The sequence below is a fragment of the Lissotriton helveticus genome, chromosome 1_1 (assembly GCF_964261635.1).
Source record: "Lissotriton helveticus chromosome 1_1, aLisHel1.1, whole genome shotgun sequence".
Classification (NCBI taxonomy): domain Eukaryota; kingdom Metazoa; phylum Chordata; class Amphibia; order Caudata; family Salamandridae; genus Lissotriton; species Lissotriton helveticus.
Genome location: NC_136057.1, coordinates 1,853,330,902 through 1,853,344,711, shown reverse-complemented (window position 1 = coordinate 1,853,344,711; position 13,810 = coordinate 1,853,330,902). Strand labels below are relative to the sequence as shown.

At 41.5% G+C, this 13,810-nt stretch overlaps 1 protein-coding gene across 1 annotated transcript in view; it reads left to right on the top strand.

Annotated features, from left to right (window-relative positions):
* Positions 1 to 13,810, top strand: part of HSD17B7 (hydroxysteroid 17-beta dehydrogenase 7) — a 166,391-nt gene that overhangs the window by 43,365 nt on the left and 109,216 nt on the right. Inside the window, exon 2 of the mRNA XM_078641417.1 lies at positions 5,059 to 5,262. Coding sequence (XP_078497543.1) covers positions 5,059 to 5,262 — 204 coding nt within the window. The remainder of the gene's footprint in view (positions 1 to 5,058; positions 5,263 to 13,810) is intronic.

Here is a 13,810-nt window from a genome sequence, read left to right as displayed (position 1 = left end):
TAGTGAGTGCAGAGTAGTGAGTGCAGAGTAGTGAGTAGTGAGTGCAGGGTAGTGAGTAGTGAGTAGTGAGTGCAGAGTAGTGAGTAGTGAGTGCAGAGTAGTGAGTAGTGAGTGCAGAGTAGTGAGTGCAGAGTAGTGAGTAGTGAGTGCAGAGTAGTGAGTAGTGAGTGCAGAGTAGTGAGTAGTGAGTGCAGAGTAGTGAGTAGTGACTAGTAAGTAGTGAGTGCAGAGTAGTGAGTAGTGAGTGCAGAGTAGTGAGTGCAGAGTAGTGAGTAGTGAGTGCAGAGTAGTGAGTAGTGAGTGCAGAGTAGTGAGTAGTAAGTAGTGAGTGCAGAGTAGTGAGTAGTGAGTGCAGAGTAGTGAGTAGTGAGTGCAGAGTAGTGAGTAGTGAGTGCAGAGTAGTGAGCAGTGAGTAGTGAGTGCAGAGTAGTGAGTAGTGAGTGCAGAGTAGTGAGTAGTAAGTGCAGAGTAGTGAGTGCAGAGTAGTGAGTAGTGAGTGCAGGGTAGTGAGTAGTGAGTAGTGAGTGCAGAGTAGTGAGTAGTGAGTGCAGAGTAGTGAGTAGTGAGTGCAGAGTAGTGAGTGCAGAGTAGTGAGTGCAGAGTAGTGAGTAGTGAGTGCAGAGTAGTGAGTAGTGAGTGCAGAGTAGTGAGTAGTGACTAGTAAGTAGTGAGTGCAGAGTAGTGAGTAGTGAGTGCAGAGTAGTGAGTAGTAAGTAGTGAGTGCAGAGTAGTGAGTAGTGAGTGCAGAGTAGTGAGCAGTGAGTAGTGAGTGCAGAGTAGTGAGTAGTGAGTGCAGAGTAGTGAGTAGTGAGTGCAGAGTAGTGATTAGTTAGTAGTGAGTGCACAGTAGCGAGTAGTGAGTGCAGAGTAGTGAGTAGTGAGTGCAGAGTAGTGAGTAGTGAGTGCACAGTAGTGAGTTGTGAGTAGTGAGTGCAGAGTAGTGAGTGCAGAGTAGTGAGTAGTGAGTAGTGAGTGCTGAGTAGTGAGTGCAGAGTAGTGAGTAGTGAGTGCAGAGTAGTGAGTAGTGAATGCAGAGTAGTGAGTAGTGAGTAGTAAGTGCAGAGTAGTGAGTAGTGAGTGCAGAGTAGTGAGTAGTGAGTGCAGAGTAGTGAGTAGTGAGTGCAGAGTAGTGAGTAGTGAGTGCAGAGTAGTGAGTAGTGAGTGCAGAGTAGTGAGTAGTGAGTGCAGAGTAGTGAGTGCAGAGTAGTGAGCAGTGAGTGCAGAGTAGTGAGTAGTGAGTAGTGAGTGCAGAGTAGTGAGTAGTGAGTGCAGAGTAGTGAGTAGTGAGTGCAGAGTAGTGAGTAGTGAGTGCAGAGTAGTGAGTAGTGAGTGCAGAGTAGTGAGTGCAGAGTAGGGAGTGCAGAGTAGTGAATGCAGAGTAGTGAGTAGTGAGTGCAGAGTAGTGAGTAGTGAGTAGTGAGTGCAGAGTAGTGAGTAGTGAGTGCAGAGTAGTGAGTAGTGAGTGCAGAGTAGTGAGTAGTGAGTGCAGAGTAGTGAGTGCAGAGTAGTGAGTAGTGAGTAGTGAGTGCAGAGTAGTGAGTAGTGAGTGCAGAGTAGTGAGTAGTGAGTGCAGAGTAGTGAGTAGTGAGTGCAGAGTAGTGAGTGCAGAGTAGTGAGTGCAGAGTAGTGAGTGCAGAGTAGTGAGTGGTGAGTGCAGAGTAGTGAGTGGTGAGTGCAGAGTAGTGAGTGATGAGTGCAGAGTAGTGAGTGCAGAGTGCTGAGTAGTGAGTAGTGAGTGCAGAGTAGTGAGTAGTGAGTGCAGAGTAGTGAGTAGTGAGTAGTGAGTAGTTAGTGCAGAGTAGTGAGTAGTTAGTGCAGAGTAGGGAGTGCAGAGTAGGGAGTGCAGAGTAGGGAGTGCAGAGTAGGGAGTGCAGAGTAGGGAGTGCAGAGTAGGGAGTGCAGAGTAGGGAGTGCAGAGTAGTGACTGCAGAGTAGTTAGTGCAGAGTGCAGAGTAGTGAGTGCAGAGTGCAGAGTAGTGAGTGCAGAGTGCAGAGTAGTGAGTGCAGAGTGCAGAGTAGTGAGTAGGGAGTGCAGAGTAGGGAGTGCAGAGTAGGGAGTGCAGAGTAGGGAGTGCAGAGTTGTGAGTGCCGAGTTGTGAGTGCCGAGTAGTGAGTGCCGAGTAGTGAGTGCCGAGTAGTGAGTGCCGAGTAGTGAGTGCAGAGTAGTGAGTAGTGAGTAGTGAGTGCAGAGTAGTGAGTAGTGAGTAGTGAGTGCAGAGTAGTTAGTAGTGAGTGCAGAGTAGTGAGTGCCGAGTAGTGAGTAGTGAGTAGTGAGTGCAGAGTAGTGAGTGCAGAGTAGTGAGTAGTGAGTGCAGAGTAGTGAGTGCAGAGTAGTGAGTAGTGAGTGCAGAGTAGTGAGTGCAGAGTAGTGAGTAGTGAATAGTGAGTGCAGAGTAGTGAGTGCAGAGTAGTGAGTAGTGAGTAGTGAGTGCAGAGTAGTGAGTGCAGAGTGCAGAGTAGTGAGTAGTGAGTGCAGAGTAGTGAGTAGTGAGTGCAGAGTAGTGAGTAGTGAGTGCAGAGTAGTGAGTAGTGAGTGCAGAGTAGTGAGTAGTGAGTGCCGAGTAGTGAGTAGTGAGTGCAGAGTAGTGAGTGCAGAGTAGTGAGTAGTGAGTGCAGAGTAGTGAATAGTGACTGCAGAGTAGTGAGTGCAGAGTAGTGAGTGCAGAGTAGTGAGTAGTGAGTGCAGAGTAGTGAGTGCAGAGTAGTGAGTGCAGAGTAGTGAGTAGTGAGTGCAGAGTAGTGAGTAGTGAGTGCAGAGTAGTGAGTGCAGAGTAGTGAGTGCAGAGTAGTGAGTGCAGAGTAGTGAGTGCAGAGTAGTGAGTGCAGAGTAGTGAGTAGTGAGTGCAAAGTAGTGAGTAGTGAGTGCAGAGTAGGGAGTAGAGAGTGCAGAGTAGGGAGTAGGAAGTGCAAAGTAGGGAGTAGAGAGTGCAGAGTAGTGAGTAGGGAGTGCAGAGTAGGGAGTGCAGAATGCAGAGTGAGTGTGCAGAGCAGTGAGTGCAGGTGCAGAGTGGTGAGTAGTGAGTGCAGAGTAGGGAGTATGGAGTGCAGAGTAGTGAGTAGGGAGTGCAGAGTAGGGAGTGCAGAGTAGGGAGTGCAGAATGCAGAGTGAGTGTGCAGAGCAGTGAGTGCAGGTGCAGAGCGGTGTGTGCTGTTGAGTGCAGAGTGCTGTGTATTGACAATGTAAATGACAATGCCATTTATTTATGATTTAAAGAAAAAAAAAGAAATGTCATGAGCAATGCCAATAGCTCTACCTTTAATGATGCCGAGACCATTGCATTGTAAATGCTTGTTTCATATGGTCGTTCAGTTGTACATACTGCTTTCTTGGTCATATATACAGAAACATAAATGTTTTGACATTTCTTTTTTATAAATTTTCAGCATGCTGCAGACTTCTGTACAGCACAGGTTAAAGACATAGGCAAAGTCAATAGCTCTGGCTAAACACTTATAAGGTCCCAAAGGCGAAACCTATTGGCTATGCCAATGCTTGTTTCATTTCTGTATTTCAGATTCTTGCAGAAGAGGCCCATGAAGTGATTTTTTTTGTGGTCTACTGAACAGTATAGTCAGGATTTCTTAAAGAGGAATAACTTTGGCCACTTGTTATGGAGGGTCGGAAAGGGCCATTGGGAAGAAGAGTTGATGACACTGAGGATTGATTTGAGGGTGTTAAGGTAAAGGATTCCATGATAGTGTGAGGGATTAGGTCTCCTTCATAAATGGTGGCTGCTAGAAATAAAAGTGATGATTTGGGACATCTAGGAGAGCTAAAGATGTGAAAGTGATCTATTTGAGTGCCTCCGAGGGATTTGTTTGTGGGGTAGTTGTTTGGGTTGTTTGTAAGCTTACTGAAGGACGGAGCCACCAATAGGGCAAGAGTTTGTTTGTGGTTACCCACAGCTGCTTTCTTAGACAGTACCTTGGATTCCAAACACAAAAATTCAAAAGCAATTTTTTCTCCTTTCGGGAGACTAAAGATAGGTTTGCTTGGTACCTGTGCATTAATACAATATTTGTATCCATCTTTTATTGTTAGTCAGTTTCTGAATATATATTGAAGAGCTGAGGTTTTGGGTTAGATTATGCTGCCCGTGTGTTTCTTCAAAGTTCACTTTTGAAGTATTGTTTATTGCTTATGTTTAGATGGGTGTCTATCTTGTGACAGATTTGAAGGATTCCAGTAATAAGATTATTTCTCATTGGGGGAAGGCGGAATATTTCAAGGGATGTAGAATTTGTTTTCATAGATTTAGGTTGGCTTTTGTGTGTAGGTTTGGGATAGGATTTCACAGTGGTCCTGTCAGTCAAGAAGTATGGTTTGAAGTAAAATAGTGCGGTGACTGTGGTTATTCCTAGACTTACAGTTTTCCTTACTTTGTGCGTGTGTTTATTTTTGTGTGATGTGAGGCCAAGACTTGCCTGAAGAACCTCCCCGTAAATTGAAGTCCGCCTGGAAGGAGTTGGTGCGCAATTGATGTACATGGGTTGAACATCACATGTGGTTATAGTAGTTGTACCCATACACTAAGCTATGTGGTTTTTAGCATGATTTCTGTATGGCAAGACGGCTGCTTTGTGGGAGATGAGAGCTGCCGATTAAGCAGATCTCAGGCATTTAGGATTAGATTGATCAAGATGAATCAGGAGTTGGGCGTTGGCCTTGGATGCCCGTGTCAGACGCCAAGGGGACTGTAGAGAAAAGAGAGACAGTTCTCAAGACATTTTTCATGTACTTGGGCAGGAAGTGATTTAAGTTTTGAGGTATAATCTTTTTTTTTCTGCATGAGAATTCAGTTCTATCTCGGCTATTTTCCACAGGACCAGCAGCTTATGGGGCATTTGTTTGTATACCAACAGTCACAGTGATGGCATACGTGGAGTGCCCACGTTCTCATTGATCACGATAAGGACATACAGTTGGTGACAAATACATGTCAAACATTTTTATATTGAATTTACCGGAATTTTAGTAGCCCTTGCTTATAGAAAAATCATTACCCAATGTGTTGCCTATATCTGCACACCTCTTCTAACTCTACTTCACATCTACAGCGGGATTGGCCTAGCTCTTTGTGAGCGTCTGCTCGCGGATGATGCCCACATACGCCTATGCCTCGCATGTCGCAATCCCAAGAGGGCAGAAGCTGCACGTGCTGCTCTTCTTGACTCCCATCCTGCAGCTGATGTCACTCTTCTGAACGTGGATGTGGGCTGCATTGCATCTGTCCTGCAGGCAGCAGAGGAGCTTAAACGAAGGTGAGTTGCTTTATCTTTAGTTTCATAAGAACATAGTCACGTCACATGGTGATTTCAACCTGTGTCCCAAAGTTTAAAAAAAAAATGTTTGTTTATAGTTATTTGGTAAACATCGTAAACAAAAATGTTATTTACTTTAACCCTTTAGGTGCTGCCGTCGGCCAACGGTCGTCACGGGCACTACCTCCCCAGTGCTGCGTGCGACCGCTGGACGTCCAGTTCAGCACTGGATAATGGACAGCGCAGCACTGGGGAGGTTTGTTTACTAGCTCCTAAGGTGTTAAAAGGAATAAATATTACCTTTTCAGTACTTGGTTACCTAAAATTGGAATGTAGGGAGATGTTTAGAAAGTGAGATCCAACGATAATAGTCCGAATTAGGATTAATAATGTACTATATCAAAGTAGTGGTGGACACGATCGCAGAGGTGACAGGGAGGTGACCCAAAATAGAAGATATATATTTATTCAGTGCCCCTTTGAAGGTGCTCCAAGTTGCAAGAGATGTTAATTTTCAGTGTTGAAGACTCAGGAGAAGACACGATCAGCCGTGAGAGGTGGAACAGTAGCAATGGCCTCCAAAAATAGGGTGAACCAGATTACTGGCACGGTGACCACAGGGAATGAGTGGTCCATGACCTCACATTGACCAGAGGAAACCAAAACAAATGATTGGTTGAAGTCAAGATTGAACATCTGAAGAAAGATAATGAGAAGTGGCAGGACTTAAGAGGGCTGTTGACAATTGATGCACATTGTGCTTTGTATTGTGGAAGATATATCTAGCCCATTCTTAGTAAAAGGGACTTAACGTCCAGCAGTGTCCAATGTAGACCAGGAAGGATCAGATTTATGAGGATTTTCACAGAAACCCCTGATTTTGTAAATGAGCTTCAGTTAGATTAATTTTAGTTAAAAGTCCCTGCACACAACAGCCTACACCCTGATTGCACTCTTCTTTCAGAAGATGAGTGTATGTAATATATGGTGCAGCATATGCTGTAGATGGTATTTGTACATTCTGCAGTGTCATTCTTGTTGACGGGCATTTCGCTGCCTGCATTGCAGTGCCTAATTACAGCACTGCGGTTGGAGGTCGTGAAATGCATGTTGGCAGGGTGGGAAGGGAAGTGGGGCACACCCCCATAAAATAAATAAATGAAAGCGGCAATCACTGTGGGGCAAACGATGGCGTTACAAGTGAGTCGTCGTGTCCCTGCGGTGAAATGTCCGCAAATGGTTGTAGATATACTTTATAATCTCTAGCTGCCTTCTCCGTTGAGATGCACTCTCTAGAACAGTGGATTCTGCCCAGTCTAGTCCCAATCCTTCATACCCCAACAGAAATATCAGGGTTGTGTGGTGAAATGCACCAAACCTTGGACCAAACAGCTGGCTTCAGTACAAACGGTTGTGTGTTTTGTAACCAGCTCCTGGTTGTGTTAGTTTTTGAGAAGAAAGCTATTGAAACAAGTATTAGGAAGCTGGCATGTCCCTAAAACGTACGCCTTTCTTGTGGGCTAATAATCAGTTTTCTGTAGCTTTCTTTCCAGACTGATCTTTGAACCAATCTGAGCTTCCGCCTAGAGCTCGGATGTACAGTGTGAATCCACGAGAACTTAACCCTTACCAGATTGTCTGTACAACCACAATGTACACTGTTACAATTAGATTAAATATGTGGCATTTATCCTGAAAATCTGTCTTGCGTCCAGTGCTCGTGGACCTGATCCCGCGACCTATAGGAAATATGTCATAAGCAACGCTACCCAACTTCACAATACTCACCAACATTTATTCATAAGCCCATAAACTAACATGACATATATTGACCAACTGAATCATGTGACCTAATTAACCTATTCACAAAATATATACATTTATATACAACTGCAGTAAAATGAATTCATCACACCTTAACAAACCCTATGATTAATTAAGCCACTGTGGCGATAAAATCTGCTATTGGTAACCTAAACTCATGAAATAACAAGGCCAGCTTGAATTTCAAAGTATGTTTTATTAACTAATATTTAGAAAGTGCATTAGGATCTTTTATTAAAGCGTTTTTATTAAAGACTTTGCAAAATGGTAATGACAGTTTCAAGTAAAATTTAAAAGCATAATACAAATAGAAAATAGCAGTTTGGCATCATTAAAATTCTACGTTCCTGACTACTCTTGCTATATAAAAGAATAAAGGGTAAAAATCTTTAGGGCCTAAAAAGTCTCTTACGTGCTCCAAGAGAACCCCGTCAGCACGACACTCCCATCTAAAGGTCAGCAAGAAGCAGCAGCCTCTTCCCCGGGGGAAGAGTTTTTATACCTTTCTACGCTAAACTAATCTATGAAAACTTATATTTTTCTGCTCAAGTCGAAGTCTGATTGGCTGTCAAGTGACATGCCATCATGTCATTGCGTCTTCTGAACCTTAGTTCCGTCTCTTTCTTAGAGTCCATTGTCCTTTACTTTTCAAATTGCGAAGCTTCCTCCAGTTTGCAACATTATTTTAACAGAGTTCATAGCTTCCTCAGCTTGTCATACTCCTCTGCCGGTTCCTGGCCTTGGCCTTGCTTGACTAAAGAACAGTCAGCTCATCACGTTTCATTTTTCATCGCGTTAATAATTTTTGGCAGGGGATGCGACCACATTTGGACTCTTGCTTTTCTCCGAGCAAAATTTTCTCTCAATCACGAATGCACTAGGCCTCAAAAACGCTTTCACGTTAACTAGTATATAAACAAACATAAAGGAATAATTAATGCAAGAAATGAAATTCGTTCTGTTACCCACCCATCATTGCTAATGATTAACCCATTTAGTCTATATTACCTAGCAGAAGCAAACAAATAAAGCAGCATTTATATCTACCATTCTTCACTTAGTCCAGCAGGATTCTCCGCATATCTGTATAGAATAAAAGACACCACGTAGACAAAAGCATACATAAAATAAGCACATGCCATTAATTAAATAGCCGCTATTAATAAGACAAATAGACAAACAAACAAGGTTAATTAATTAGCTTTAAAAAACATACTTGCTGCAACATAAAGCACATAATGTTATACCCATGTATTCGTGTGTGCAACTTTAATCTAGGTTGAATTAATAAACACACAACACACATCATTATTAATATTATTAATCTTTTATGGAAGTGTAACTTCACGAGCTGAAATGAATGCATTTCTGAAACTCGCTCCATCAACTCCCTCATCTGGTGATTTCCAAATCACCACACCACACCCAAAATTTAGCAAATTTTATCTAGAATGAATAGGATTTGATTTCACTGTGTTAGTATTTCTAAAGATTTGTTTCAGCTGTTTCTTTGCAACTATCATATTGAGCTCTACGAAATTCCTCCAGCTCTATCTCTCTCTCCTGTTCCTTTCTGATTTTGTAAATTCTTCTCTTTTCTTTCATGTACTTCTTTCTCTTGTGTAACATGCAACTGATCTTAATCAAAACTATCACAAAAATTATTACAAACAAAGGTGTTAGAATCTTGCCAAGAACTGAACCACCAATTTCTTGAAACCAGGTTTTAATAGCCTGAAATCTTTTGGAAAGACGTTCTGAAAAATCATCCTCTTCTAATGGGACTATTTCCGAATGCATCTCTGTGATGTTCTTAATGTACATTTCAATGTTTCTGCTTTCGTCTGGGATATATGTACAGCAATGCTGGACATGCAAAATGCCACAGACTCCTCCCTCTTTTGCCAGGAGTATGTCTAGAGCAAGACGGTTCTGCATCACCATTGATCTAATTGCAATGACCTCGGTATCCACTAATTGGAAACCACCAGCTGTGTCAGTTGATTATCTGTCAACTATTGTGGACAATTTTCTGATTCTACCTGCATTCAAGGTAATACCTACTAAATGTATCACTGCCTCAAAAATGTCTCCCAAAATCTCTGAGAAACTTTCTCTTTTGTATCTGTTTACATGATTATTGATTTCAAATGAACCTTCTGCATTTCTGTCAACGGGAAAAATCTTTGGGAATACAAGACCAACAAAACACGTCCCATACCAATGGTCCGGGAGATTATAATAGGCTTTGTCTCCGCAGACAAAATAAATTCCAGGAAAAATTGGGTCTTTGCCTCCTTTGAATCCCCAACCCCCCATGATCTTATAAGTGTCTTCACAATTGCTAGCTCCTACAAAATAATTTTTAAAAGTGTGTTATCTCTTCTAATGCAAAGCTTACCACTAATTGGTTTGTCTATGTGAATCGCAACATTATCAAAAGATTGCCTTCAAATTTGTCATCCTCCTTTTGCCAAAACTTGGATTTGGTCTGTTTGACCATCTCATTCCTTTTATAGATTGCCCTTCTCTCCTCAACTAGGTTCAGGAAAGTCTTTTTCTCAGCTCTCAATTTGCAGGTTAAATTATTTCTGTAAGCATATTCATAGGTAAGTTCGTTAGTAACTAAAAAGAATTCCCTCATCTGTTTAGCTTGTTTGTGTTTATTTAAAGCTTTCTCAATTTTCAGGTTAGCAAAAATTTCATTGTAATTGGAATAGTAATACTCCAAACGACCTGTCTGATAAAATAAGCTAGCTATCACACTGCAAGTCATGCCATAAGTAAGAGGAAGCATATTGTATGTCACTCTTCAGAAACAGAAGCTGGCAACTTTACACAAATATAGCAATCTTTGACACCCATAACTTTAACATATTCACCCAACAGTCTTGAAAAAGTATTGCTAGAAAAATCACCAACAGACCTGTCTTGATGAGCTTCTGGTCTGTGATCAATAACCTTGTTAGCTTTGCCTGTTGCACTATGTTTATCTTGTCTAACTGAAGCTTTGCTTGTCATATTGACCTTGTACATCTCCTTATCGATCCCGAAAGGAAAGATGACAGCCAAGACTAGCCAGAGCAGAATTAACATGAGCACACACATCAGAGTCATCTTGCAGCAATTTTTAAAAATGGAACATTTCGAGGTACTACGCTTCAGAACTAAAGGCATTTTTACTAGCCTTATCACAGAAAAAGAAAACAAAAATTTTAAATATGTCTAAATGCAAAACCTAAAATTTAAACACCCCCCTTTTTAATTAATTAATTTATTTATTTTTTCGAAACCCTCTAACAACTTTTCTTCGACCTTGCGTCACAAGCTATTTTCCAACTAAACACAATTTCTTCGACCTTGTGTCACCTAACACAATTTCTTCAGCCTTATGCCAAAAGCAAAAACCTAAATTCTAACAGATTAGTACTTCAATCATTGTCACTGTAGTCATCAACTTCTTCCTGACTGCTACTATGTATCTCAACTACAGGTGGAATGATAATATAAGCCCACTCAGGAGACTTATATTTTTGATTTGGCCTAAAAATTCTCTTTGTTTTTCTAGAGACAACTTCTATTTTCTTCCCTACCTCTGCTTTCTTTTCAGGGTCCCCCTGACTAGTAACCTCATTCACCTGTTCTTTTGATCTGTTTATCAATCTGTATCTCAGCCCTCCTTTTTCACCTGGCCAGATATCACCTTTTCTCAGAATTTTCTTCTTTGGCTCAGTCACATTCGATTCGTTTCTCCAAGATCTCTTTCTCAATTTGCCTATTTGAGAATCTTCATCACTTTCTCCAGAGTCGCTGTCAGAAATTTCAATTCTTGACTCAGGTACTTCTTTACTCGGCAGCTTCACTCCGTTAGGAACATTACTTCCCCCACTGGTACTCGGCAATTCGTCCTCTTCTTCAATTACCGTCAACTTCCCAGCTTCAGATTTCTTGTTCCTGCTTTCAGAGCTTCTTTTCTGCTTTTCAATACTCTCCTGGTCCTGCTTCTGATTCTGATCAGACTCTTCTGCCTCTTCCTCTTCTTTTCCAGATTCCTCTGCTATTTCTTTTTCTAGCAGATCTCCATCCTCAGAGTCTACAACAATGACTTCTAAATCTTTTTCAGTCAAATCTCCATTCACAGATGTATTTTCCAGATGTCGACCTTCCTGTCGATCTTCAATATCTGGATTCTCTTCACCTTCTTCTTCAGAATCTGAATCATCTGTTGTTTCACTCTCTTCATCAGAGTTTTCAGGTGTAGGTATAGGAATAGTATGACTAGGATGAATCCACCTTTTTATACCTCTACACTTCACTGCATTTGTTGTCACAAGTATCACCTGTCTCGGTTTCTGCCACCTCGGCACCAGACAGTTCCTTCTTCGGTGAACTTTTGTTCTCACCCAATCTCCAGGTCTCAGATCATGTGTTTGCACCTTGTCTCTTGACTGCACTTCAGTTCCCACCTGATTAGACACAGAAGTCACGACGTCAGACAGCTTCTTACAGTATTCCAAAATTGCACTGTCATTAATGCTCAACAGTTTTCCCACTGGAATAAATGCTTGTCTCATGACTCTGCCCATGAGGATATCATGTGGACTTAAACCTGTCTTTTTATCTGGTGTACTTCTTAAGGTCATCAAAACAAGTGGAAGAGCATCCGTCCATTTTATACCTGTAGCTAGACACATTTTCCCTATTCTGTTTTTGATCGTTCCATTTATTTGCTCTACAACTCCAGATGCCTCTGGTCTGTATGCACAGTGCAACTTCTGCTCAATGTGTAAGGCTTCACAAATCAATTTCAACAGTCTGTTATCAAAATTACCCCGTCTATCACTCTCAATAGTCACAGGAAATCCGTATCTTGGTATAATCTCTCTCAAAAGTAGTTTTGCTACAGTAATTGAATCACTGTGACGTGTGGGGAATGCTTCTACCCACCTTGAAAACAAACAAACAATTACCAAGACATATTGTAACCTATTGTGTTTGGGCATCTCAATGAAATCCATCTGCAACCTGGTGAAAGGACCACCCTCCCGTCCTATGGTTCCCGTTCCTACAACCGTCTTTCTGTTTGGGTTCATTTGTTGGCAAGTCAAACATCTCTGACAGAGAGATTCTGCAATCGTTCTAAATTTGGTATTAAACCAAGTTTCTTGAAAAAGCCTAATCATTGAATCTCTTCCAATATGACCTGGTCCATGGTACATTCTGGCCATGTCAGCAATCATGCAATTTGGTAAAACTATCCTGCCATCTTTGTAAGTCCAAACTCCATCCTCATCTCGCTGTCTACATTCTGCTTTCAACCATGTGTTTTTCTCCTCATCATCAGCTTCATCTTGCACATCTTTGACTTCCTGCCATGTCTCAACTACTGATGTTAGCATTAATGAATTCGAATCATGTTCATTGACCTTTTCTCGATTAAGTGCAAAATTGTTTCTTGCACAGTATTATGCAATTTCATCTGCATAAGCATTTCCTTTGGTGATAAAATCTTCACCTTTCTGATGAGCAGCACATTTTACTACTGCAATTTCCTTTGGCAACTGTATGCCATCAATCAATCTTTTGATAAATTTCGCGTTTTTGATTGGTGAACCTGCTGATGTCATGTAGCCTCTCTGAGACCAGAGTTGTCCATAATCATGCACAACTCCATACCCATATTGGCTATCTGTTATTATCGTTATTCTCAAACCCTTTGCTATTTCACATGCACGAATTAAAGCAATCAACTCAGCTACTTGTGCTGAACGAATTCCTTCAAGACATGATGCTTCCATAACATCTGCAACTGTGCAGACTGAGTAAGCTGCTCTTAAAACGCCTCCTTCTGATCTCAGACAGGAACCATCTACAAAGTAGACATGATCTGAAACAGGCAAAGGCACATCTTTAATGTCCTGCCTTGGCTTGGTACAGTATTCCAGAACATCCAAGCATTCATGATCTGCATCATTTTCATCTCCAATTTCAGTTACAGTACCATCAGGCAACAATGTGGAAGGATTTAAATTCACACATCTTGCTATTGATACATTATCTGATCCTAGAATTATTTTCTCATACTTCGTGAGTCTATTGCTAGTCAGGTGTTGCGTTTTGCTCCTTGTAAGGAGTATCTCAACTGAATGAGGTACATAGACCTTCACAGGAAATCACATTATGATTCCTTCACTTTGCTCCAGACTCACACTAGTTGCTGCAACTGGTTTTAAGCAACCTGGTAATGCTTTTGCAACTGGATCAAGTACTGCTGAGAAATAGGCAATAGGTTTTCTCAGATTTCCATGTCTCTGTATTAACACAGACAATGCACATCCTTCCCTTTCACTGCAATACAGCTCAAAATCCTTCTCATAATCTGGCATGCCCAGAGCTGGAGCTTCACATAAGCTTCTTTTTAATTTTTCAAAAGCTTCCAACTCAGTTTCAGTAAGGACAATTGGATCTTTTATGTCTGATTTTGTCAATCTCTGCAGTGGTTTCGCAATTACTGAAAATCCATTAATCCATTGACGACAGTAACCAACCATTCCCAAAAACATTCTCACTTGCCTTTGTGTTTTTGGAGGTTGCATTCCCTGAATCATTTTAATTCTCTCAATTGTAACCCGTCTGATTCCTTTCGCAATTCTATGACCAAGATATTTTACCTCTTGTTTGCAAAACTGCAATTTTGCAGGAGACACTTTATGTCCCTCATCTG